Raw genomic sequence first — 27,856 nt, forward strand, 5'->3', positions numbered from 1 at the left:
CAGCCAGGTTCATCCTATCTGGGTGGCTCACCACAGCATCTCCCATCCACACCCCGTCAGTCCATCCAGAGATGGAACAAAGGTCTATTATCCACGCATGCCCCCTCAGTCCTACCCTCCGGCAGCACTTGGCATCAGGGTCCTCTCATACCTTCTTGCTTGGGGATGCCTGACCTCCCCAAGGCATCTGAAATTCCTTGGACCCCCTGTTCTCCTGCCACCCACCTGGGTTCCTTCTCATTCCTGATAGACACGCTCCATTCTTTCTTGGTCCCTAACACAGTGCCCCTAGGTCTCCCCTAGCTGACTTTCTTCCAGTCATTAGTTACGATAAACAACAAATCTGTGTTCAGAGTCCCTGTGCCCAGAGCACTAGGCCCGGTGGGAGAGAGCAGACACAGACCTGTAAGGAACATCAGCCGCACATGGGAATGGGGGCCGCAGAGAAAGGGCTGCAGGGATGATTGTCTGAGCCAAGACAGAGTAAGGCACAGCACAAGCTCTGAGCACGCGGGGGGGAAGGGGGGGGCAGGGCGGAGTCTCAGGACGTACAAAGGCCCTCAGGTGTGCATGCGCTTGGCTGTGGGAGTGGGTTGAATGATGTCCCCCAAATTCATGTCCCCTTAGAACCTCCAAATGTGACCTCGTTTGGAAAAAAAATTTTTGTAGATGTACCGTCAAAATGAAGTCGTACTGGATTGGGCGGGCCCTAACCATGCCTGGCGCCCTTGGGAGAGAGCAGAGGCCACGTGAGGGCAGAGCAGACGTGGGGCTGCTGCAGCTACAAGCCGAGGACCGCCGGCAGCCCCCAGGGGCTACAAAGAGCAGGAAGGATCCTCCTCTAGAGCCACCAAAGGAGCACAGCCCTGCACACACCTTGGTTTTGGACCTCTGGCTCCAGAACTGGGAGAGAATGAGTTTCTGCTTTAAGCCCCGGGACACGAACGTCCTTGGCCAGTGAGGCACCTGTAGGTACCACCCCTTCCACTGTGAGGTGGGACCATCACAAAGCCACCTGAATCGCATCACTTCTAGAGAACAGAAGAGCATCCTGAAGAGAACGGATGGAAAGGACGGGCTGGGAGCCACGTGGGTGGCAGACACGGGGCTGTCGGAGTTTCGGGGCTCACAGGAGACGCACACCATGCACACCAGCGTCATCGGTCAAATCCGCAGACCCACTTCTGACCGCAAGCAGGCCAGGACCTCAGAGCCCCCGCGCCCCCGGCAAGGGCGGCCTGACCCGGGCCAGCAGAGAGACTCGGAGACGCACACACCACATTTGTCAGGCGGCCACCACGTGCAGAAAAGGCCCAACGCTTCAGGACCGGGCTTGTCGGCCTCTGAAGCCCGTCCCACTCTCAGCGGGAAGTGTCCCCACCTATCCCTTGGCTGGTGAGGGCAGGGCAGGCGGGGCGGGGACAGCCCGGGAGCTGGGGGCTGAGGCGGTGGCACTCACCCTGTTAAAGCGCTTGGCCTGGAAGAGATGGCCGTTGGCGCGGTACAGCTTCCTCCATCTTCTGGCTCCGCGGCGGTAGATGGATTCTGGGGGGACAGGAGAGAGGGGTAAAGAAACAGCCCCACCCCCCCCGAGGTGCCCTCGGGGACAGCCGCCCTGGCAGGGAGGACAGCGGCTGGGCGGCCCCCCTGAGGGTCCGGCTGGAACGTCATCGGAGGCCAACGCGCTTCCAAGCCCGCCTCCCTGTTTTCCTTTCCACCCTCCTTCCCTCCAAGCACGGAAACCAGGCCCCCTTTTCCACACTGGGGTGCGGTGCACACGGGCTGTGAGCTCATGGCTCACCGTCCTGGAGGGGCAGCGGCTGCCACATGGAGTCCACGGTCCGCCTGAAATGCAGCCGGGCGTCCTGCCCACCGGACATGAGAGACCCCTGCCCAGTGTCCCCCCGCCTGACAGATCTTGGGGCAGAGGTGAGGCAGACACACCAAGCACTTATGCTGAGTCAAGGGTTACCAAACATGTCGCTTTCGAAAAAGCGCATTCAATAATCCAAACTTGTAAGAAGGACACCGCTAATCAAAAATGCTAGAGTTACACATTTAACTAGAACCGTTGGTTTCATTCATCTCTAAAAATGCTCGTAACTTTGCTCCTTCCAAACACTCTGAAGTGAACGCTGGTACAAAACACTCAGGGTACAACGGGAAGCTTTGTGCTTTTATAAAGTTCCGCAGTGAAAACCACTTTCATGAGTCGTGGAAGTGCCACGAACGTACACCAATGTGGAAACTAACGAAATGTTTTCAAAACAAGCAAATTACCAGCTCTGGCTGGACCGTGCTGAAATCAGGTCACAGCCACCAGAGAGCCCGCTTCTCTCCCTTTAAATGGGAGACTGAGTCAGAAACAAGACGTCCAGATTCCTCTGCGGTAGGACCCCCACAGCCGGTGGGCAGCTGGGGGTTTGGCAAGGCCCACACATCACCCAGGACCCCTCAAAGTTGTCCTGCCACAGACTCTCAGCCAACACCCAGACGGGAGCAGAGCCGGTGGGAGGTGGCACCGGCCTTCACCCTCCTGCTCCCTGACCTGCAAGTTCACACCTGGGCTGCAGGCCTGGGGTCCATTGGCCCCTCAGCTCTAAGGAGTCCCTGGTGACGCCCAGGGCCTCTGCCCAGATTGACAGGGTGTGTCCTGCCATTTCCAGCCCGTCCAGCCGACCTGGCTTGATCTGGGGGAAGCCTGGCCGGGGGCGGGTCCGTGCTGATGTCCATAGGACTGACCGTCCCCATGTCCCATGCATGCCCCCGACCCTCCCTGCATGTGGCATTCACAACCCCCAGCTGTCCTGCAGAGAGAAGGCACTGAGTGACAGACACAGACGGGGGGCACAGAGACGCAGAGGGAGCTGAGCTGGCCTAGCGCCAACACTCTGGTTTTCTTGTGCCCAGCGCACACACCACACGGAAATCCACAAATACACCCGACTAGGTATCCTTCAAATTTGGCTAAAGCCGCCCGAAATAAGAAACACAAAGATGCCCCAGCAGAGGCCAAGGGGTATGAGGGGGTGCACAGCAGGCAGGCAAACTCACTGAGGGGACAAGACCAAGGGCTGCACGCGGCCCCCACAGGCCCAGAGCGCTAGACGGGGGCTAACTAATCGTTTCAGGACACACAGTCGTGAGATGAAGTTGTTCTAGTAAGTGGAAGACCGATGCCAAGTTCCGGACGGTGCGGCCTCTGGGAGGCACCCCCTGGGCGCGCGGGTGCCGGCTGAGCCCCGTCCCGCGCAGCTGCTACGGCCACACGTGTCCACTACGCCGTATGCTCCGTGGGTACCCGAGCCACACGCCCGCAGGCGCCTCAGCCCACGCTAAACCCTGAACAGGCAAAACTGCAAAACCAGAGGGAGGGGCCGGCAGTAGCAACAACAGGCTGGCTACAAAGTAATTTCAGGTATTTCCCTCTGACTCATCTTCAAATAATTCCATCTCATTTTTTTCTTTAAGGACTCATTTGAAACCTCTTTTTTTTGGCGGGGGGGGGCACGGGGGCCAGGAACGGGTGCTGAATTTTTATTTTAAATAAAGTGTATCGGGGCGCCTGGGTGGCTCAGTTGGTTAAGCGACTGCCTTCGGCTCAGGTCATGATCCCGGAGTCCCGGGATCGAGTCCCGCATCGGGCTCCCTGCTCGGCAGGGAGTCTGCTTCTCCCTTTCCCACTCCCCCCTCTTGTGCTCTCTCTCTCTCTCTCTCTCTCAAAAAAAAAAAAAAAAAAAAAAATCTTTAAAAAAAATTTTTTAAAAATAAATAAATAAATAAAGTGTATCAAATTTAAAAAAATGAAACAAAGCTCTAAGTAGGCAAAGAAAGGCCCTGTCCCCTGCTGTGGTCCTGCCCGGGGCGGGGAGGGGGGCACGCCCCCTGCCACTGCCCGCCCGCCTGCCAGGTCACGGGAGGCCAAGTATGACCTTGCTTCTGGGTAACTGGAGATTGAGTATGGCTTCAGGAAACGTGTGCCTCCGGGCAAGGGTGGTTCATTCTGTGTCAGCTGGGCTGGGCCCCGGCACCCAGATATGTAGCCAAACGTTTTTCTGGATGTTTCCATGAGGGTGTTTGGTTTTTTTGTTTGTTTTTATTTGTTTGTTTTTTAAGTCCTCTCCACACCCAGCGTGGAGCCCAATGCAAGGCTTGAACTCACAAGCCTGAGATCAAGACCTCAGCTGAGATCAAAAGTCAGATACTTAACCAACTGAGCCACTCAGGCACCCCAAGGGTGTTTTTGGATGAGACTGACATTTAAATCAATGGAATTTGAATGAGGCAGACTGGCCTCCCTGACATAAGTGGGCCTCATCCAATCAGTTGAAGGCCTGACTAGAACAAAAGATGGGCGTCCCCTGAGCAGGAGGGAATTCTGCAGCAGCCAGACTTTGGACTTGAACTGAAGCTTAGACTCTTCTTGGGTCTCCAGCCTGCCCGCCGATCCTGCAGATTTTCGATTTGCCCACCTCCCTAATTGCACAGGCTAGTTCCTTAAAACAGAGGTCCTTGTCTCTATGCACACATCCTTTTGGTTCTGTTTCTCTGGAGACCCCCGACTCACACGAGGTCTCTAAGATGGTATTTACCATCACCCCCACCCTATGCAGAGAGAGGAAGGCGTTTTCAGAGCCCCTGCATTGCAGACCCCGGCAAGGCACCACGTCCTTGGCACACCCCAGGCAAAGGCAGGGAGCCCCTGGGGTGTCCGATCCACGCCCAGGCCACTACCTGGAAAGCAGCGGTCAGGTGAGTCATAAAGAACCACAAGGGACAGCGTGACATCCCTCACTTATAAAACACACACACACACACACGCAATTTATTTCGGATTTGCAGAAAGTTCAAAGGCAGACCAGAGGGTTCCCACGTAACCTGCCCACAGCTTCCCCTCCCATTAACACCTGACTTCCCTCTGACGTATTCATCAAGACAGAGATGAACACCAGGGCTGTTACCTAAACTCCAGCTGGAGCCGGCATCCTCCTCAATGGCCTTTTTAATATACTTCACGGTTGAGAACAGTTCCAGACTTAAGGGAAAACTGCAGAGAGAGGACGGGACCCCGCAGAGCGCACGCCTGGTGTCCTCTCTGGCTGACGTCTTACAAGCGTGCGGCACATTTGTTACGACTAATGAAGCAGTATTGACGCGATGTTGTTGACTCGGGCACATACTCTATTCAGATTTCCTTAGCTGCTCCTCGATATATTCGTTCTGACCCAGGTGCCACCCAGAATCCCACATGGTACTTCACCCCTGTCTGCTCAGGTAGCTTCCCAGCTGTCCCTGGTTTGACAACCTTGCTGGCGTGGAGTGCGGGTCAGACGCTATGTCGAATGCCCCTCTCCTGGGGTTTGCTTGCTGTTTCTCTCAAGACTGGACTGGGATTACCACCTCCCTAATTTTTTTTTTTTAAGATTTTATTTATTGGGGCGCCTGGGTGGCTCAGTCGTTAAGCGTCTGCCTTCAGCTCAGGTCATGATCCCGGGGTCCTGGGATCAAGCCCTGCATCGGGCTCCCTGCTCGGCGGGAGGCTTGCTCTTCCCTCTCCCACTCCCCCTGCTTGTGTTCCCTCTCTCGCTGTGTCTCTCTCTGTCAAATAAATAAATAAAATCTTTAAAAAAAAAAAAAAAGATTTTATTTTATTTATTTATTTATTTATTTATTTATTTGAGAGAGAGAGAGAAAGTGAGAGCATGAGCAAGGGAAGAGGTAGAGGGAGAAGCAGACTCCCCACTGAGCAGGGAGCCCGATGCGAGACTCAATCCCAGGACCCTGAGATCATGACCCGAGCCAAAGGCAGATGCTTCACCAACTGAGCCACCCAGGTGCCCCTCACCTCCTTAACTTCTGAATCAACTGAGCACCTTTCCTGAAAAACCCACATTCCCACCATGGCAGCCACCAAAACCCCCAAAACTTTCAAACCTCGGACTGTTTACTAGAAGGTTCCCCAAGTGCAGGGCTGGATGCAGTTGGATGATGTCCGCTCTGCCTGAGCCCCTGAGCTTGGCGGGGGCCCAGCCATCCCCTGCCCTCCCAGGCAAGGGCCATCAGCCTCGTAGGCCACTAGCTCAGACAACTGTCACATTTGCAGATTGTGGGTTTCTGCCTGGAAAGTCAGAGCCCCTATCCCTGATCTGAAGTGACAGCCGCAGTGTAAAAAGGAAGAAAAGAGCACGTGTCCTCAGAGAACATGCATGTGCGGATGGGCGGGTGCTCTGGGAATGACGCTAGCCCTGCGCCCCCACTGCGTATCCGCCTCATCCCCACTGATCTCAGTGCCCGCAGAAGAGGGTCCCCCACACATCGGGTGGGCAGGAAAGGCCTCCATGGGAAAGTCGGGGCCCTAGGGTCCTGGCGGATCTGAGGTTCTGTCTTGGCTGCGCGGTCAAGGCCGAACCCCGAGGTCAGAGTGTGCCTGCCAGGGGCCCTTCCCTGCGCCCTGGACTGGGAATCATGGAGAAGCCCGGCCAGCTCCCAGCGGCGCCGGGGGCGCGTGGGCTGCTCTCCCCCCTCCTCTCAGCCTCAACTCCAACCCTTGGAAGAAGCTCTTCGCTTGTCTTTGAAATTCTATAATTAGGAGGCTGCAGGGAATTTTAACGAGCTCAGTTTCTATGGCAATGCAGCGTCTTGAGGGCTCTGACAAGAAGAGCACGTGGAGCGACAGTGTGAAAAAACCCCACGTCCCGCAGACACGGGGACGAGCGTGGGCAGTGCCGAATTTCCGGGGCAGGGCAGCATGGCAGGAAAAGCCGCTCTTGTTGTTCACGGGAAATGGACCACAGCCCAGGGTGACCAGCACAGCCCCGTGCCATGCCACAAGGACGGCCCCACGGCGCCTCCGAGCCAGGCAGGGAGCACTCCCTCGATGTGGCACACGTCAGGGCGCACCGCATGGGGAAGCTGAATGCCGTCCCCCCAGGGGGTGTCCCGCTGAGTGACCTGGCCCCAAGCAGGGCCAAGGAGCTGGTGAGGTGGCCTTGGGCCCAAAGGTGGAAAGTGGAGTGCAGCAGACAGCAGGGGCTCGGGCAGAGCGGGTGCCACCACTGCAGGCCCAGCTCCCTCCCCGACGGCCCCCTGCTGGACTGGGTGCCCCCGGGGCAGGGACCTCCCATCTCTCTGAGCAGGTCTCCTCAGTACAAGGCTCAGCCCTGGCTCATTCTGACACAAAACAGCAATGACAAAGAACACATTCCCAGGGCTAGGACGTCTAAGATATCCTGGTCACTCGGTCATCTGGGATTGTGTGCAGAGATGTGCGTGTTGGGGGAGAAAGGTGGTGGCCGGGGGTCCTGCAGGGCCGAGCTCTGCATCACATCGCCCCACTGGTTCCCCCAGGACCCCCTGTTCTCGCCAGATGCACATTCCACCCACAGGCTTCTATGACATACTACCACGTGACCTTCTGAAACCAGCAGTCTGGGGTTTCGGGTGGGACCTGAGCCTGGCTGCAGGGGAGGTATCTGGTGCTTCCCTAGTGGGCACCCTGGCTGGAAGGTTCCGAGGGACAATGGAGCATCCCTGTGACTTAGGAAACCCAGCCATGGCTCATGTCCCAGGCCTGCAAGGAGCAGGATGCCAGGACACAGCCCTCTTCCGTGGAGGGACATCCCCGATCACAAGCCTGCTTCTCACCATCCTGTTTCCCAGCTGAAAATGTCGTTTAAAGTATGCTAGGCTTTGAAAGGGGAGTGAAGAAGAACCACGGTAACAGAAGGGGACCTGGGATTGGCCTGGGACCACGCAGCATGGAAGGCGGGTGGCCTTCTCGGGTCACGTCGGCCACAGCCCCTGCTCCCACAGACATGGTGCGCTAGCCTGGCTTCTGCCTGCACCCCAGGGGCCCCCTCTTCCCCACAAGGCCTCCGCACACAGGACACGGCCTTTGTCACTACGATCCCACAGAAGTCTAGGGAAGTACATGGAAGACAACAGAGGTGCTCGACCCTCAGTACGGGAGTGAGGCCCTGCCCAGCTCCGTGCTGGCGCCCCGTCCCACCTGCCCGCACTGGCTCATCCCTGGATACCAGTCTGCACCCTTGGCAGGCATGGGGGACACAACAAGAGTCTCTGTCCTCTTGGAACTGATGGCAAATGATGGGAAACACGACGAATATGTAAATGGCCAGTGCTGGAGGGAAGCGCAAGTCAGGTGGACGAGGGGACTTGGAGGGGACAGCTGGGCAGTGGCGCCCCATGGGGGAGGGGGGCAAATCAGCCACGTGGTCAGAGCCCTCGGGGTGGGCACCGCAGACGGTGGGCCTATGGGGCAAGGCTGCATCGCCCAGGGTGTGTGCGAGGCACCTGTCATTCTAAGTCCTGGCTTTCCTCACTGGGAGCAAATGGGAATAAGGCTGCACCCCCCCCCATGTGGTGCCGTCCCCGACATCCGCCTGCCCTTCCTCACGTGGTCCTGGTGTCGCCCCCCCAACCTTGGCACTGCTGGGGGTGGGGTGCTGATCTCATCTGCTCTAAAGCACTCGGAGCAGGGCGACCCCCAGTGATGTCACTGGTCCAGGGCAGTCCCACGACCGAAATGGCCCAACCAGGCTGCAGAGAGGGACTTCCCGGGGCAGGGGGTAGGGGCATCAGGCCCGGTCACTGCTGGCTGGGTGGACATGACAGGGGGCAGCCGCAGGCAGACACAGTGAGCCTGGGCCGGGCTCAGCTGGACCCACCCGGGCATCACCTCCTCCGGACACGCTGTGCGGGGGCCTCCCGGGGTCGAGCTGCCCGTCTGCTGCAGCCACAGCGGCCTGCCGAGCGCCTCCCGGACTGCCACCCGGCAGCACCAAGGCAAACCCAGGGTCCAGGCTAAGTCACGGGGCTGCACCTGACGGCAGACGGTGCTTTCAAAGCTGAAACTGTGTAAAGGCCACACCCAACGGTGAGCCCCTGCACTGAGGGGAACGGGGGACGCACTCAGCTCCCGTTTCTCTGGGCACAGCGTGCGGCCGTCCTGCGTATCTCCCCAGCAGGATGCCTGCGTGCCTCGAGGCTCAGCATCCCCTTCAGGAGCTTCCCGCCAACCCCTTCTCCCAGCGGCCAGAGTGGGCATCGGGCACGCGCCCCGCGAGGCCGCAGGTGCAGAGTGGGGAAAGCCAGGTTGCCACGGACGGGAGAGGGGCTAACACGTCATGGAGGAGGTGGTGGTGGTTAGGGAAGGGGATGTGAAGCGCTCCTCGAGGGGAAAAGGCCCCGTGGAGGACAGACAGGTGCTGACGGCCCGCGGGAGGGCCTGTGCAAACACAGGTCGCCTGCTTTGGAAACCGATCTCTGACTCACCCTCGCTAAGAAACCTAGTGAGGCGAGCCGGCGTGCACAGGCACGTGTCTGGGGATGGGGCTGCTGATTTTTTAAAATCAGAGATGCTCACGTAAAGAAAGCCTGCCACCTGGGACGGGACTCGGGGGCTGGGAGGGGCTGGTGGCATGCTATGCACAGGGACACGGGGTGGCCAGGCGACAGGGGCACCACGGTGAGGGCGGAAAGAGGGGGTTGCAGCCCTGCCCGCGGCTCTTCAGAGCTGCCCCTCCCTCACCAAATACTGTCAGTACCCGTTAAGAAAACCAATCCTAAGAGGTGTTTTAAGGGGGAGGAATTATAACAGTTCAACTTTTTTTTTTTAAAGATTTTATTTATTTATTTGACAGAGAGAGAGAGCACAGGCAGGGGAAGCGACAGGCAGAGGCAGAGGGAGAAGCAGGCTCCCCGTGGAGCAGGGAGCCCAGTGTGGGGCTCGATCCCAGGACCCTGGGATCACGACCTGAGCCGAAGGCAGACGCTTAACCGACTGAGCCACCCAGGAGCCTCAATAGTTCAACTTTCTAATCATTTTATCACAAATACCTTAACTTTTCATGGTACAAATCACATTTTAATGAAATGGCTGACCAATATCTCACAAAGATTCTATGGAAAAATGTACACCAACTTCCAAGTAACCTACTATAAATAAATTCATACTGAATGCAACTCATTTCTGTGTGGAGGATTTCCTCCACGGATTCACTGAAACTGGAAAGCGCTCGGAGCTGCCCAGCACCCAGCGGGCTGCAGCAGGACCAGCGCTTCTCCCACAACCGAGGCCAGCGCCCGGGAGCGGAGCGCAGCAACGCCAACAAGAGCACCAGATGGGCCCTGCAGACGTGTGCTGGCACCAGGAACCGATGGGCCTCAATCTAATTCCGTCTCCAAGAACAAACCACAACAGCAGGAAAACAACAACGAAAATGTGCCGGGGCATCCCAGGCAGACGCGGGACCGGGAGAGCAGGCGAGGCCGGGGGGAGGGATGTGTCAGCAGGCCCACCTCGTGTCCTCAGACCGTGCCGTGAGAAAGCAAGACCTGCGTGCAGCTCGCGGGCATCCGTCTAGAGATAGAAACCGGGGCTCAGGATGCCCAAGACAACCCAAGCCTACAGAGGTCTCAGTCAGCCCGGGACGCTGTGACAACACCAGGGACCGAGGGCGCAAGCAACTGAAAGTGAGCTCTCACCGTCTGGAGGCTGGAGGCTGGAGGCCTGAGGTGGAACGCCCCGCACGGCGAGGACTCCTCCTGGCTTGAAGGCGGCCTTCTCGCTTTGTGTCCACGGGGCAGACAGCTCTCTGGCTCTTCTCTTAAAAGGGCGCCGATCCACCAGGAGGGCCCCGCCCTCTGACCTCAACTATCCCCTCCCCAAGGCCTCATTCCAAACACCGTCCCTTTGCAGGTTAGGGCTTCAGACACAGGAGTTCTGAGGGGACACATTCAGTCCATAACACTCTGCCCCAGACACCCCCCCCAAATTCATGTCCTTCTCACATGCAAAATACATTCATTCCATCTCAACAGCCCCCAAAGTCTTAACTCATCCCAGCATCAGCTCTGACGTCCACAGTCTTATCTAAATCTGGCATAGGTGAGACTCCAGGTACCATTCACCCAGAGACAAAATTCCAGTCCAGTTGTGAACCTGTGAAACCAAACAAGATACAGGCTTCCAAAATACAATGTTGGGACAGGCCTAGGATGGCCACTCCCATTCCAAAAGGGAGACACAAGAAAGAAGGAAAGGTGACGGGTCCCAAGTGAGCCCACAGCTTGGCAAGGCAAATCCCATTAGGTCTTAAGGCTGGAGAATAATCCCCTCTGGGCTGATGCTCTGCCCTCTAGGCCAAGCCACCCCCACCTGAGAGGTATCTCAAGACCCCTCAGAAAAGGAAGCTGTGGAGAAGTGAGCCTGTCGCCCAGCATGTGGTTTCCCTTCGAGGCGTCTGCTGGATCCTGAGCGCACAAGTTCAAGGCAAGAGGCCAAGAAGCTGCTAAATGTGATCCCGGGGTCCTGGGATCGAGCCCCACATCAGGCTCCTGGCTTGGCGGGGAGCCTGCTTCTCCCTCTCCCTCTCCCCCTGCTCATGCTCTCTCTGTGTATCTAAAAAAAAAAGGCAGCCCAGGTAGAGATTTTGGCTGACTCGTGGTGCTGGGGAGACAGCTGGAGATTGGGGTCCTGGTAAACTCCCAGACCTTCCAGGTTGAGATTACTGAAAGACATTTAAGGAAAATGGGAAATGGACCAGCTTGAGCTGAATCAAGGTAATTTGTCCACATTCCATCTGCCAGAATAAAATTAAATCCTCTCATGAGGAAAATAACATTGTTCGGAATGCCTACAGTTTTTCAAACACAGTATCTGATATTCCATCAAAAAGTACCAGGCAGACCAAGAGATAGAAGCATCTTGAATAGTCAAGAGAAATAGGTGATCCAGATATTCAAATGTATTTAAAAAGATAAGATGAGAGGATTTCACCATTGAACTAGACCTATAGAAAAAGAGAGAAGCCCTAAATATCCTAGGATTTCAGAAATTTAAAACAAAAAAAAAGTAACTGAAATCAATAATTTAGGAGAAAGATTTAAAAGCAGATTAGACAAAACAAGACACATCAGTAGAAAATATCCAGATTGAAGCACAGAAGGTAAAGAAAACCAGAATGGAAAAAAAATACAGAAAAGAGCATAAGAGACATATGGGATATGGTGAAAAGATGTGCGTATGGAGTCCCAGGGGAAGAAGGCAGAGTGAACAGGACAGTAGTTGAAAAGATGCTGACTGACATTTTCCAAAAAGACAAAAGACATTATGCCCTAGATCCAAAAAGCTCTACAAACCTCAGTTGGGATAAATTCAATACTTTCCTCTCTTTCAGAGGGCTGCTGAAATAGAAGAACAAAGACCATTTTAAAAAGCAGCCAGAAAGAAAAGAGAGAGAGAAGCATTACTTCAGGGGAACAACAAGATCGACAGGTGACTTTCCAACAGAAACAACAAAGGCCAGAAAACAACGTACCGAAAGTGCTGAAAGAACAATGCTTACTGCCTACACGTGTGCACCCGGTGAAAAATATCCCTCAAAAATGAACACAAAAGAAACACATTTTCACACAAACAAAAATCAATTAATTGTCAGCAAATCTATGCCAACAGAAATACTAAAGGAAGTATTTCAGACATAAGCAGGATCATGCAGGAAGAAATGAAGCCCATCAGAAGGTTAAATAAATGGGTAAATCTGAATGGGTACCATTTAAAACAGTATTTTTTTAAAAAGATTTATTTATTTATTTTTGAGAGAAAGAAAGAGAGAGAATGGGGCGAAGGGCAGAGGGAGAGGGAGAATCCTCAAGCTGACTCCCCACTGAGCGCAGAGCCCAATGTGGGACTTGAACTTACAACCCTGAGATCATGACCTGAGCCAAAATCCAGAGTTGGATGCTCAACTGACTACGCCACCCAGGTGCCCCTAAAACAATATTAATGATGATTCGTGGGGTTTAAAATATATGTGACATTCACATACAACAACAATAGCATAAAAATTGATAGAGGTTAAATATAACTGAAGTGTTATAAGGTTCTTGTCTTACCTGGGAAATAGTACAAGTAATTAAGATACATTCCAAGAATGTGTTTTGTAATTTTTAAGGCAGCCAGAATATTTAAAAAAAAAATTTTAAGTATTACTTAACAAAGCTAATGGGGGGGGGGATGGAATACTAACACTTGACCGCACCAAAAGCAGGCAAGAAAGGAAGATCCAAAGGAAACAGATGAGTTGATTATAAAATGAATACTAGGATAGCAGATTTAAACTGTTAACATATCAGTATGACGTTAAATGTAAATGGATTAAAGGCTTCAGTTAAAAGACATGGATTGTCTAGAGTACACTAAAAACAACTAACTTCTGCTAGTACGACCCATTTCCAAACTATGACACAGAACAGTTGTAAGGAAAAGGATACCACATAAACACCAAGTTCTCCTTCCCCCAATACACACACATGCAAAGGAGATTCACAGGCTAATAATATTTTTCACCTTAAACAGCAACATTTCATGATGATAAGAATGTCAATCCAAAAAGCAGATATCATGATCCTAAATTTGTATCCATCTAATATAGCACAAAACACATAATGAAAAAGTAACAAAATTAGAAAGAGAAAGATAAATCCCTAATAATTTGATAACATCTATAGATATTAAAAATATTTTAGGGTCGCCTGGGTGGTTCAGTTGGTTAAACCTCTGACTTTGGCTCAGGTCATGATCTCAGGGTCCTGGGATCGAGTCCCACATCGGGCTCCCTGCTCAGCAGGGATCCTATTTCTCCCTCTCCCTCTGCCTCTCCCACTGCTTGTGCTCACTCTCCCCCCCTCTCTCTCTCTCTCAATCTCAGATGAATAGATAAAAAATCTTTATAAAAAATTTAAAAATAAAGATTTTTAAAACACAATGAAGATATAAACTATGTCAATAAATATTACTTAGACTTTTAGAAGTCCTTAAAAGCACAACTGAATTTGGGGAGCCTGGGTGGCTCAGTCAGTTGAGCATCTGACTCTTGGTTTTGACTCAGGTCCTGATCTCAGGGGTCATGGGATCAAGCCCCGAGTCAGGCTCCGTGCTCAGCAGGAGTCTGCTTGGATATTCTTTCCCTCTGCCCCTTCCCCAACTTGTGCTCGCTATCTCTCTCTCTCTCTCAAATAAATAAAATTTTAGAAATATTTAAAAAAACACAACTAAAGATAACAAGAGAAGAAACACAAAATCTCAATAGTTGATTTCTATTTTAAAAATTAAACATAGAATTTAAAATATTCCCACAAAGGAAACTCCAGGCCCATAGGCTCTACTGGTGAATTCTTCCAAATAATTAAGTTAGAAATAATATCAATCTTATGTAAAATTGTCTCAAGAATTAAAAAAAAAAGCTCATTTAATTTTATAAGGCCAATATACCTCCGTGTTAAATTCTGACAATGACATTACAAAAAGAGAACCACAGGCCAATCTCTCTCACAAATATAGTTGCAAAAACACCAAACAAAACATAAGCAAGTTGAATCTGGCAAAATATAGAAAAGGTAATGCATCACAACCAAATGAAGTGCATGAAGGGAATGCAGGGTTGGTTAACATTCAAAGTCAATCAGTTAATTCACTTTTTTAAAAAAGATTTTATTTATTTATTTTAGAGAGAGGGCACGTGTGTGAGTGGGGGGAGGGGCAGCGGGGGGGGGAGGGAGGCTCAATCTCACAACCCTGAGATCACAACCTGAGCCGAAATCAAGAGTCACTTAACCAACTGAGCCACCCAGGCGCCCCTAATTCACCTTATTAATAGAATAAAAGAGAAAAGCATGTCAACAGATAAAGAAAAGAAGCATTTGATAAAATCCAATACAATTCAGGATGAAAACTCTCAATGAGGAATAAGATAGAACCTCCTTAGTTTGAGGGTGGGGATTTACAAAAGAAAAAAATCACTCTGCAAACATCCTTAACGGTGAAATTTTGAGTCACCACTTCTGTTCCACATTGTTTTGGCAAGATAAACAGTGCAAGGTTGGAGAGGTGGAAATAAAATCCATTCACGGACAGAATGCTAGTCTAGGAAATCCACGGGAATCTGCAGATAAAGAGCTGGGATTGATATGTGAATTTAACAAGGTTGCTGGACAAGTCAATATAAAACAATCGCATTTCTCTATACATTTCTATCAACAAACATAAAGGTAACACCGTTTTTATAAAATGGCATAAAAAATTAAATACCAGGGAAGCGCTCTAACAAAACTGTGCAGGACTGCTACACAGAAGACTATAAAATGTTACTGAGAGAATGGAAGGAAGATTAAGCGAATGCTCTGGGTTGGAAGCCTCACTACCGTGAAGACGTCGGTTCTCCCACGTTAATCTATAAATTCAAATGCAATCCAAACTAAAAACAAACAAACAGCCTCACTGGGTTTTTGGAAATTTGTAAGCCACTTGGAAAATCTGTACAGAAATGGAAAAGGCAGAGAACAGCCAGGATAATCTTGAAGGAAAACAACACCGGAGGACTTATGACGCAGGATATTAACGGTTATTAAAGCTGAATTAAAACAGTGTGATGTTGGTACAACAGATCCATGGCACAGAAGTCCAGAAACGGGTCCCCACACGGACAGTCACCTGATTTACGACATGGATGCCACTGAAATGTGGTGGGAAAGGGATGGGCTTCTCAATAAATGGTCCTGGATCAACTGGTTATCAGCAAGGATGCAAATGACCTGGACCCCCTACCTCACACCACACAGAGGTCACTCCCAGGAGTTGTGGGAATAATGAAAGCTTGCGATCTTGGCGTGAGAGAGGATGTTCAGGCCCTTGAGGCAAAGAGGCATTTCTTCAACACAGTACAAAAAGCACTAATTGTATAAGATTCCATTTTCTTCATCAAAAGAATGAAGAGGCAAGTTGCTGGCTGTAGGAACAAATTTGTGATGTGTCAAAGAACTCATATCCAAAATACATAAAATGCCCTACAAATCAATAAAAATGATATACAGCCTAGGGGCGCCTGGGTGGCTCAGTAGGTGAAGCATATGACTTCAGCTCAGGTCATGATCTCAGGGTCCTGGGATGGAGCCCCCCGTAGGGCCCTCAGCGGGGAGCCTGCTTCTCCCTCTCCCTCTGCTCCTCCCCCTGCTCATGCTCATGCGCTCTCTTTCTCTCTCTCTCATATAAATAAAATTCTTTAAAAAAAAAAAAAGATGTACAGCCAGTGAAATTGTTTTTAAACACCCTGATTTTGAAACTGGGCATTAGACTTGAACCGGCACTTCACCAAAGTGGGTCCGGAGGAAAGCCCGAAGCATGCGGGAAGGTACCTCTCAGAAGGTACCTCTCAGAGGAAATGCAAGGACAGAATGTGATGCCACCTTACACCGGCTCTGTTGGCACCAGAGAAGAGCCAACTGCGTGTGCTGGGAAAGGTGTGTAGGAGAGACTCCCCACAACCTGAAGGGTGTATGATGAAGCCACGCTTATCACAGGTGTGATCCTGGCACACACCTCCTAAAGCCCTCGGCCCCCTGGAGTGATGGAGGGTCTTTTGTACACTAAGGGGATGACTCAGGGCCTGGGCACCGGTAGCTTCAGGATGGGGGCTGGCCACCAGAAAGACCAAGGTGTGATTGGAGGGCTGGAACTTTCAGCCCCACACCCCCGCTCTGGGGACTGGAGAGGGGCTGGAGGTTGAGCGCATCACCCATGGTCGATGATTTCATCCATCACGCCTGTGTAATGAAACCTCCACGAACATCCCTAGCTGAGCTTCTAGGCGCTGTACCTGGAGAGGGCGCGGTGAGGGCCCAAATCTTGCCCTCCGCAATGCCTCCATCAGGCCGCTCCTGAGTTGCATCCTTTATAACAAGCCGGTAAACTTAAGTGTTTTCCTGATTCTGTGAGCCACTGAACCCGAGAAGGGGGTCTTGGGAACACCCGATTTATCGTGGGTTGGTCAGGAGCACAGGCTTCGGCATCTGAAGTGGGGGCAGTCTTGTGGGCCGAGCCCCCCAGCTGTGGGGTCTGCACTAACACCAGGCAGACATGTCAGAACTGAGTTAAACTGTAGGGCACGCAGTTGGGGTCACTCCTGGTTGCTGGTACGGAAGAAAGTCCACACGGGTGATGTTGGAAAGTGGTGCAGAGTGCAAACTCTGAGAGACGGCAGAACCAAATCACCTGAACGGGCACATCCCCGACGGCTTCGTGTGCATGCACGTGAAGCGCGTGCTGTGTCTGCAAGCCAGCAGAACGCACGTACACGGGTGTGCACGGCGGCCCTCCGCACCGGGGCTGAAAACCGCCACCTTCGAGAGGACGTGTGTGAAGGCACACGCTGAAACCTGACCCCGCGAAGGGAATGATAAACCAGAACCACACCCAACACTATAGGAAAGTCTCACCAACAGGATGCTGACTGAGATCCTGTAGGATTCCATGACAAAACGTTCAAAAACAAGCAAAACTCTGCGGGGGGCGGCAGAGGGCAGAACAGAGGCGGCATGGGGGGAGGGCAGGCGAGGGGCGGTGGAGGCGATTCTGGGCACGGGTGAGGTGTATCCCCTGAACAACCGGAAGCTGACGGATTCCTCTGTAAAAACTCATCCAGTTGCACACTCTAGAGTTTACAGTTTCTGGAACGGTTTATTTTGATTAAAAAAATGAAGAAAGAAAACAGGACCAGAGAATGGAGGCACCAGATCGTAACATCCCTCCCTAAAGAAAAGCTAAAACCCCCCAAATGAGGGCGGGCCTAGGAGGTGCCTCCTGGACTGTGTTCTAAGCTTTCTCTTTGGCTTATTATTAGGATGATTATTTTTTTAAGTTTGCTCTCTAAGATTAACTTCTCAAAACATGACCTGTTATTTGATTATCCTTGTAAGCTGTACCAAATTAAAAGGACTTCTAAAAAAGAACTAATGTCTACCATATTCTTCTTGTGCAATGAAACAGGCATTTCGTTCGTTCCCTCACCAGACAGCACGCTGATGTCACTTGGATGAGCACAGATGCCCGGAAAGCACACACTGGACACGCACACAGCCAGCCCGGCTCCCGGAGCCCCTGAGGCATATCTCTGTCAGCAGGTCTGGTCCGTCCGGCCCCAGAGCGTGCCCTTCCTGTCCTCCCACATGGCTCCTGGTGCGGAATGTCCTCATCACAAGAGGTTGTCTGATGTCTCCAACTCTCCCACAAACATGACCAGTCCTGCGGTGCCGCCGATCATGTGCTTCACTGCACGCCCCCTGCAAGCCACCCGGGCACGGTGGCAAGAGCACCTCTCCCCGCAAAGCCAGCCCCACGGGGCCCTCGACCTGGCGCCCAGCTCCCAGGGCCACGGATGGCCGGTGGGCTGCCCCTCTGCCTCTCCCGCCCCCTTCTCCATGAGCATCATCTCCCCATCCTCAAAGATCTGGGCACTGGGTCCCCTTCTCTCTCTCAACACCGATGACCTTGACCTTCCTCCTCGCTGGCCACACCACAGACCTGCCATCCTTCAGAATCACCCCACCTCCTGGGACTGGACCACAAGCACCTCTGTGCCTGCATCCCGTGCCCACACCCAACCCTCCCCTCTGCCCCAGATGCCAGCCCATTCCTCATCGAATCTAAGAGGCCAGCGACTAGAAACACCATTACTGTGCGTGCCACCAAAGCAAGAGAAAAGCATTGCCAAGTAAACCAGGACCTGTGGACCTGCAAGACGCACCCTGGTCTCAGGGATGCTGGGAAGTGAGAGGTTCATCTGTGGGGACACAAGGTGGGGTCTGCTCCTGGCTCTTCCAGGAGAAAACCGGCGCTGGTCTTCTCCTCTCGGGTGGAAATCTGCAAACCTCGATGGACAGATGGTTGGACGGGGGCTGGATGCACATATGTGCCAAATTTTTGTAAATTCTGTGTTTGAGGATCAAATCACAAGAAGAAAGGTTTTAGGAAAAGGATCTGGACCCCCTGGATCAGGAGCTCAGAGAGGGTCTGGCAAGGGTGGGCTTTGCCCCAGGCAGGGTCGAGGTCCACGCAGTGACTTAAGGGGGCCCAGGGCTGAAGCGTGAGTGTCCCCAGAATCCAGGCTGGTGGCAGCCAGCAGTGACAGTGGCAGGCGTGAGGAGGGTGGTTCTCTGCCCTGAGGAGCCCATCTGAAAGTGGGGAAGAGGTGGTGGGAGGAGGGGCTCCTGATGCGCCAGACCCCCCAGCAGACCTCCTGCCTTTTCCCCACCCCTTCCTCCCTCCCTCCTTCCTTCCTTCAGTCAGTCCCTTGCTTCCACCCTCCATCCTCCTCCTTCCCTCCTTCCTTCTCACCCTGGACTAAACATAAGCTCCAGCCACACCCATCTCCCTAAATCCAGCCCCTCCTCAGCGCCTGCCCCACCCGGAGAACCCAGCTTCTCCAGCCTCCAGGGCATGTCCCTCAGTCCCCAAGGCCCCTGGCTCTCATCCCCACTCAGCTCCAGCTTCTCCGCAGTTGTCTGGGCTTCTCCTGGCCCTCCCCAGGTGGCCCCCAAAAATACCTTCTCAGCCTTTCCCCACCACACCCATGTTGCGGGCCGAATATCTCTGTTGGCCAAATTCCTGTACTGAGCCAGGCACCCCCTGTGATGGTGTTGGGAGGGGGGCCTTTGGGAGACGATTATGTCTAGATGAGGTCAGGAGGGTGGCCCCCGGATAGGATTAGCATCCTTACAAGAGGGCGAGCCCAGAGCTCTCTTCCTCCCTGACGAGGACCCAGCGAGGAGGCCGTGTGCTCACCAGGGAGGGCCCCCTGCTCTCAGACCTCATCTGCAGGGGGTGAGGAAGAAACACCTGTGTTAAGTCCTGGTCTGCGCTGTTAGGGCTGCTGAGCTGACCAGGACAGCCCCACCGCCCCCTCGATTTCAGCTGCTCCCCGTCTAACTCCCCTCCATAAACCCCTAACACCATGCGTAACCCCTGTGGCAGGCGCTGACCCCGCCAACCCACCCGTGGGTCACCCCCCTGCTGCAGCGCCTCCCCCAGGTGACAAGGCTCCTTCCTTGGACACACATTTATGGCTGCCTGCTACCTGCTCACTCCTCCTCCAAGCTGAAGCATGCGAGCTGGAGTGATCCTTCCCTAAGCCCCAGCCTCTGCACAGGAGAGACCCTCATCAGGATTCTGGTCACCCTGGCGCATGGCAGGTGTTTCTCCACCGTCTGCCCTGCTGGACCACGCTGGCCAGGTCTGTCTGTGCTTGGCACCAGGGCCCACAGGCATGATGTCTGGAGCCTTCTGGAATAACGTGGCCCTGCAAACACACTGGCTCCCTGTCCAGGGTTTGGGGGGAAGCAGGTGCTCTCATGAACTACATGAGGATGACAGGTGTGGCCCCCTGAGGAGAGGACCCAGATGGCCACGTCTGAGCTTCTGAACCTCCAGCACCCCGAACAGGTGCTTACACCCCCAGCCCTGAGGGGCTCTGCTCCCTACCAGCCCATCCCCGTGCAGGGGTTTCTGGCCAGTGAGGGTTGAAGGTTTCCCAAGGGACCAAGGGTATCCAGGGGCCAGTGGAACCTCGGTACCAGGCCAGAGGCTTGATTTGCTCCCTGAAGGGGTGACCCAGTAGCCATGGGACTCTGGGAAGTCACTGAGGACGTCACCTTGGGAAGACTGAGGGTACAGCCCCTCCAAGGCAGCTAGGGCTGTGGAGAGAAGCAGGCCCTGCCGGCCTGAGCATGAGCCAGTAACAGATCTCTGTGCTTGGGCTTATCTGCTGCTTGTTCTTGGTCACTCATGGAGCCCCTGTCCTGATGGGCTCTTCCCTCTCCCTGGGCCACCCTGGCAGCAAACCCACACTCTCCTGGCACCCCAGCCAGGGACCAAGTCCACCGATCCTGCCTCTGGACCTTTCTGGACTGATCCTCAGCCCCACCACCTCCAGCCTGCCCTGGCCAGCAGCGTCCCCCCAAGGCTCCCGGCACCAGCAGGATCAAATCTCAGGGACACACATGGCCCGCAGGACTGTCGGGACCTCCCCCGACACCACCCTGAGCATGAGCCAATATCAACCACCATGGTCCCTGCTGGGACTCCTCTCTTCCTTCCCACAGACTCCCATTCCAGGGGCTCAGCTCCGTGTGGCTCCCCCACCTGCTGGCCACTTGCTGGAGCTCAGTGTAGAGGTTATAATTAGCATGTCTGACACCCACTAACGCACTTGATCAGAACAACCCAGCGAGGAAGAAGGGGTAGGTAGCATGGACTCCACAGACAAGCAAACCGAGGCTACCCAAGGCCCAGGGTCCCCTGGGGATAGCCGGAGGTGGCTCCTAGGCTCCCACTCCAGGAACCCCACCAGTGGGGCCAGAAACCTCCAGGACCCACACAACTAGAAGCCCCCTCCCAGTCCCTGGAGCCTGCAAGTCCGTCACTGTACAAGGCAAGTGGGACATTGTAGATGTGACTAAGTTACGGACCGTGAGATGGAAGGGGGGAGGGCGTGTCAGTCAGAGAGATGGTGCAAGGGTTCAAGGGCATGGGGCATAGCCCTCACTCACCCCGCCCTCAGCGTCTCCCCGGCACCAACCAACCACGTGTGGGCCGGAGACTCCGGGACAGGGTCACGCCAGGGGCCTCGGCTCTGCGGACGCCCCCTTCTCACCACGCTCACCAAAGTCACCACCAACTCCCTCACCTCCTCCATTCAAACTGTCGTGAATGCCGGCGGCACAACGGTGCTCTGCCGAGACCGGGCACCCACAGGTGACGAGTGTGGCCCCAGGCCTACAGACCCAGAGGTGACATGAGCAGACCCAGGACCAGGGACCCAGAGCTGGCAAGAGTACGGCCTGGCCTCCAGGAGCCACCAAGGTCAATGTGTGGTCCCAGGGATGCAGGTTCCCCGACCTTGAGGGAGCTAGAAAGCACAGAGGCAGGAGGGCCAGGCAGGCTTCCCGGAGGAGGAGACATCTGAGCTGAGTTCTTTTTTTTTAAGATTTTATTTATTTATTTGAGAGAGACAGATAGTGATGGAGATAGAGAGAGCACAAGCAGGGAAGAGAGGGAGAAGCAGGCTTCCCGCTGAGCAGGAAGCCTGACACGGGGCTCGATCCCAGGACCCCGGGATCATGGCCTGAGCCGAAGGCAGACGCTCAATGACTGAGCCACCCAGGCGCCCCTCCGAGCTGAGTTCTAAGGAGGAGGTGAAGAAAAGACTGAATGACAGGCAGGCTCACCACAGGCTGCAGCCAGGCCCAGGAGGACCACAGACCCTCCCAGGGGTCACGCAAGGACTCACAGGAGGGGTCTACCTTGATCCTTGTTTCCCTGAGTGCTACTTAAAGGATGGGCTCTCCAGCCATCCCAGGTCCACAATCACAGAAGGACAGCTCCATCGCTTCGGCTGGCCCAAGTCCTAGACGGCGGCAGCCACCTTGCACGGTATGGGTGGACACAGGAGTGTGTGGCCCAATGGAGGGAGTCAGCAACACGGAGTATAATCACACGGCTCTACCACTTGATCCACTGCTAGGAATCATTCCCAAAGAAGCAAAGCAGGTGTGGTGTGCACAGGATTGCTCTGCAGAAAGAGGCTGGAAAGAACCCCAAGGCCCATGGATCCACCGGGTCCATGCACACGGGGCGCTCAGTACCGCTGCAAAGGAGTGGGGAGCTTGTCTATGGAGGGTCTGCAGGACACGCTGTGGGGTGCAGGGCATCTGCTGTGCGATTCGCATCCACCACTCGCTGGTGAGCGGCTGAACAAGGTAGGCAGTGGCCACGTGGACATGCACAACTCTCCTGGGGTGGATCTGCAGCCACCGTGCTGAGCGCCAGAAATCAGTTCCCAAAGACCACACACCAAACAGCTCCACTTACATGCCACTCACACGACACCAGAATTACAGAGACAGAGAGCGGGGCTGCGGTTGGCGCGGTGAGGGATGGTGGGGGCTGGGCGGGGGGGCGCCCGGTGCAGATGGAGCGTTCCGCACACGTGATCGATGACACGGACCACAGGTGCACAACGCAAAGGCTGCTTCTGAGCGCGAGCTGCACGTACGTCGGCAGAGCCACGGGGCGCTGAGCAAAGGCTGCATGACCCTCTACGGTTCTTGCGCCTTCCAAATGCAAGGTACGTGCCTTACTGATTATAGTTTAAGCCCTCTTGGAAAAATGGAGGCAGGTCAGGAAATTGGCATACTGGCTATCCATTTGGCAATATTAAAAAAATGACAATAAATGTTTTCTTGTGTCGGTGAGATGGTGCTATTACGTGACGCTTATCTTTTAGAGATTCTTGCTACAATATTTGTCCACGGATGATAGAATGTCTAGGGGGTGGGCCAGGAGAAAGGGTGGGGTACTGGCCGGCCAGAACTTACGGATGGAGCTGAAGAGGGGGGTGCATGAGTCTTCACCACACAATTCTCTTCACTTTTGTAGATGTTTGGAATTTTTCATAATAAAAATTTTCTTTAAAAAAACCCCAAAAACCCAAGAAACTCATTGCCACTTTTTGGCTTTTGCACTCACTCTGAGCTGGAGCCCCTGTCTCTCCAAAGCCAGCTCTTGGGGGAGAAGGCTCCGCGTTCATGAGAACCGGAGGTCGGCAGGGCCAGTGAATCAGCTCGGGGCTGGGGGTGGGGGTCGGGGGGCGCTCGGCATCTTCTAGCCTCAGGAACAAGCCAAGTGCAAATGAGACCAAGGAGGACCAGGGCAATAGCTCCCATGAGAATTGGCTGCGCAGGCTGGTGACCGCAGAGGGCCCTCCCCTCAGGGCTCATCCTGGCCCCCACACACAGCCCTGTCCACCCAGGAGGAAGGACCCTCGTCCCGTGACTACTGAACGTCCCAGAGAAATCCTCCCAGAGCCGCCTGATCACGGCCCCCAGAGCAGCGCCTAGACAAGACCCAGAGGGCCCTCAGGCTGCTCTTGGAAGCTCTCAGCCAGGTGGCTGCCTCACCCCAAATCCAGTTTGTCTAGACATTTAAAAAGGCCTAACGTGACCTTGGAACAATGGGCCACTGCCCTCACTTCACTTCCAAACCAACCAGAGGGAAACAGCCCTGTTTTGTTAACAGTGAGCCCCAGCCACGCTCGCGACGACCTCCCCCACACCTTCGGCCCCCGCTGGGGCTCGGGTCTGCAAATACCCTGCAGGCCCCTTGTCCCTGGTCATCTTTTGGCTTGAAGAACCAGCACAGGGCAAGAGCACCGACTCCTTCTGGAGCGCAGATGCCGGCGCCGGTGGGAAGGGTCAGTAGCCACGATGGCTGCTTGTGTCTTTAAAGCCATCGGGTAGGAAATCGCCTCAGTGCAGAGTGGATGTTGTGATGAGACATTACTTCCCGTGAACTGTGTCTTCGAGCGTCCCTGCTGAAATAGCATCACCAAGTCTGAATGCACTGTGGGGCGGCCACAGATGAACACAGATCAGCCGGGGGCCCGTGAGTGCTGACGTGGATGTGGCCCACCACCCTCCACTGAATAAAATACCTAGATGCTCTCTGATCATAAACAGGGGCTGTGAGGGAAGAGTCAACGTGTGTGGTCCCGCAGGCTGTGCCCTCGCTTGAAGACTGCATGCATCCACCTGTCCGTGCTCCCCTGCCCACGCTCCCTTCACCCCCACCTGCTCACATGGGAACCATCTCCCAGCCCTCCCAGTGCTGGACACCTCACCTCTCCCCAACTCTCTCCTGCTATCGTGTCTGGCCTGGTGGGCAGCAGTGGGCCGCACAGGCCTGCTGGCCCCACCCAGCCCCATTTGGCATGGAGTGACCCCCTATACCACACGTCCAATCATGTGGCTCCCATTTCTCAATGGCCCCCCCCTCCGCCCACCTCCAGCCACATCGGGTTCCTCAGTGTCCGAGCTCCTTCCAGTCATGCCTAGTTCCCTCCCACCTGGGCAGAGCCGGCTCCCTGTTCTCTGAAGAAGCAGAGGGTACCTCCTCAGGGAGGGGGCAGCCTCCCGTCAGCCCTTCCAGCCACCGTGTAGCTTGATGTGTCTGCAGACTCCGCTGCCCGTTCTTTCTCTCCCCTCTAGAACACCAACTCCATGTGGGCAGGTGGCGCCATCCCAGGCCCTGAACAGACCTGGCCGCCGGGGGCCTGCGCACGGAGGGCCTGGGGCGCAGGCAATTTTAAAACTGTAAAGTCCCCATCTTCCCTGTACTCCAGGACGAGTGCCCAGCGTCCAGGGCCACCACCCTCAGAGGGGCCACACAGCCTAACAGTCTGGCCCCATTTCTGACGTCCAGCTGCTGATGGTCTGAGCCCCTCCTTCCCTTCCCATCCCCCCACACCTGGGCAAGCCGATGAGAAAGCCCAGATGCCACCTCGTTCGGCACCAGGTATGAGTTCAAAGCCTGCATGCGCCGGCCCTGCTCACCGCCTCGCCCCAGGCCACCGCTGAGACCCCCAGCGAAACTCTCTCCCCAAAACCTCAAGCCATTTGGGGGCCAGCCCGGAGCTCACCCTGCTGTCCCAGAAAGCCTCATTACGGGAAGAAATGCACTACCGGTGCACGGCCCAGGGAAGGGGGTCTGCCCTTCTCCCCCAGGAAGGCAGACACCGGAAAGCACAGGGCAGGCGCGGCCAGGGGCAGCAGGCGCTCGCCGCACTGTCCGGCCCCACACAGCCCCATCACCTACTGGATCACACCGTCCTCGGTCGTGGGCCGTGAGTCCCGCGAGGCCAGGAGCTAGTCACATCTCCATCTCCCAATGGGTCTCAATAAATGTGCATTGAACAGACAAGCAGAGCTGACTTTCAAGTGTTTATACCTCACCTTGTTCCAACAGGGGCCCCAGAAAGCAAACTGTAGCTCTCTCCACTGAGAAAGGGTTGTAATTGTCACAATATTAAAAATGTATTTATCACATCGATGTGATTCAAATTCAAGAGATGGTTAGATAGAGCGCCGGGGCAACGGGCCCTCAGCTAGGGAGGCAGCCTCCGAAACAACCCTCGCACACGTTGGGGCAGGGGGCACCTCCCTCACACCTGTCTTCCTGTAAGAGAAGCGCTGCCCCTCCCCCAGAGAAAAACAGTTCAAGAAAAGGTGGGGAGGGTCTCATGATCCCTTGGTGGGGCCATTTCTGGGCCGTCGGCCCCGATGGTCAGCCATTACTTTTGCTTCTAGACACCTCAATGAGGTGGGGGCGGGGGGGCGCTGCATTTTCTGACTTCTTTTCTACAAAGTTGAGATAAAGAAAAAAGACACGGGGTTTCTAGGAATCTACGGTTGACCCAAACAAACAAAAACAGAACAAAAAAATTGCAGGCAGGACTTGCAAACCCACATAAGACCCTGGGCGGGAGGTTGGTTGGGGGCGGCAGGGGGGATGTTGAGGCAGAGCAAAGGGATGGATCCAGGGGCCACACACCCACTCCGGCCTGAAACTCCGCCTGACGCTAGGGCCCCCTCAGAAGTTATGCTCCCCCAGCAGCAGGGACAGGAACAGTGGCTGTTCTATGTCTGGTAAAATGAAAAGTGGGAAAGGAAATTGCACTGTTTTTCCAGCCCCTTATCCACAATCCTTTCTGGAAAAGGACCCTGGAACTCCACAGATCATGGCTCAATCCCCAATCTCCATGTGTAACATTCACGATTCATCATCAGATGTGCTGATCCCGTTATGTATCCACTATGCATCTCAGCTACATACCCATGACCCAGCTGACCCTTGAACCACACAGGGGTTAGGGGCGCCGGCCCCCTGCACAGACAAAAATCCATGTATAACTGTTGACTCCCCAAAAACTTTACTAATAGTCTACTATTGACCAGGAAGTCTTACCAATAACAAATAATCGGTTAACACATATTAGGTGTGCTCTGTGTATTACATCCTGTATTCTTACAATAAAGTCAGCTAGAGAAAAGAAAATGTTATTACGACGATCATAAGGAAAATACATTTACAGCACTGTGTACTGTATCCAAAAAAATCATGTATAGGTGGACCCATGCTGTTCAAACCCGTGTTGTTCGCGGGTCAACTGCCTATCGGCCACGTACCTGTTACGTATACATCTCTGCTACATACTTATTATGTATCTGCTATGTATGTATTACAAATGCTTTTCTGCCAAATGACGTATCTCTGCCATATACTATGTATCTATATGTTTGCACATCTCTGCTCTGTATCTATTATATATGTAATAATAGATATTACGTATCTATTACAAATCTACCCTATACCTCTCCCGTCCCTGCTACGAACCATTCATGCATCTATTATGTATCCCCTACACACCTGTTACGTGTCTCCCATGTATCTCTGTGTATCTACTCTCTGTCCACCGGGGCCTGCGATGTGCCGCTCCACAATGAGGATACCTGGATCTCTTCACGGCCACAAGCCTCCTGGGAGGCAGGTATTGATGTCTCCGTTTGCCAGGCAGGACTGCAGGGCTGGAAGAAGAGCGGGCCTGTCCGGACTCCTGGTCAGCACTGCGCCTGATCCTTAAGCTCCAAGTAACAGCAACAGACAGGAGGGCAACCCAGCGGGCAGGAACACACACACACATGCACACACACGCACACGCGCACACACACACACACACACACACACGTCCTGGGGGCCTGTTCCAGAGGGTGAGGGACAACAGGGAATCCCAAACGCTGCCAGCGAAAGAGCAACACAGAGCAGGGAAAGGGGCTGTGGCGCAGGTGCCCGGCGCTGGACCCTCACAGCAGCCCCACCTGCCAGACCTAAGAGGCAGGCACTCCTACCATCCCGGCTCACAAGAGGGGTAAACTGAGGCACGGGGAACCTGAAGTCCTTTGCTCTGGGTCCCACAGCCAGTGGGCGAGAGGCCAAGTGCAGCTGAAGTTGCCTGGCTCATGGTCACAATAGCTGAACTTAAATAAATGAAGGAATGGAAGAAAGAGAAGAAAGAAAGGAGAGAGAGAGAGAGAGAGAGAGAGAGAGAGAAAGAAAGAAAGAAAGAAAGAAAGAAAGAAAGAAAGAAAGAAAGAAAGAAAGAAAGAAAGA

At 54.0% G+C, this 27,856-nt stretch overlaps 1 protein-coding gene across 2 annotated transcripts in view; it reads right to left on the minus strand.

Moving 5' to 3' along the window:
* PRKCZ (protein kinase C zeta) overlaps positions 1-27,856 on the minus strand; it is an 87,567-nt gene that overhangs the window by 31,524 nt on the left and 28,187 nt on the right. For both annotated transcript variants that reach the window (XM_032395352.1, XM_032395344.1), the window contains exon 2: positions 1,460-1,545. Coding sequence is in view for 1 of the 2 variants with exons in the window: in XM_032395344.1 (XP_032251235.1) it covers positions 1,460-1,545 (86 nt within the window). In the remaining variant the exon portion in view is untranslated. The remainder of the gene's footprint in view (positions 1-1,459; positions 1,546-27,856) is intronic.

The sequence above is a fragment of the Phoca vitulina genome, unplaced genomic scaffold (genome assembly GCF_004348235.1).
Source record: "Phoca vitulina isolate PV1807 unplaced genomic scaffold, GSC_HSeal_1.0 scaffold2, whole genome shotgun sequence".
Classification (NCBI taxonomy): domain Eukaryota; kingdom Metazoa; phylum Chordata; class Mammalia; order Carnivora; family Phocidae; genus Phoca; species Phoca vitulina.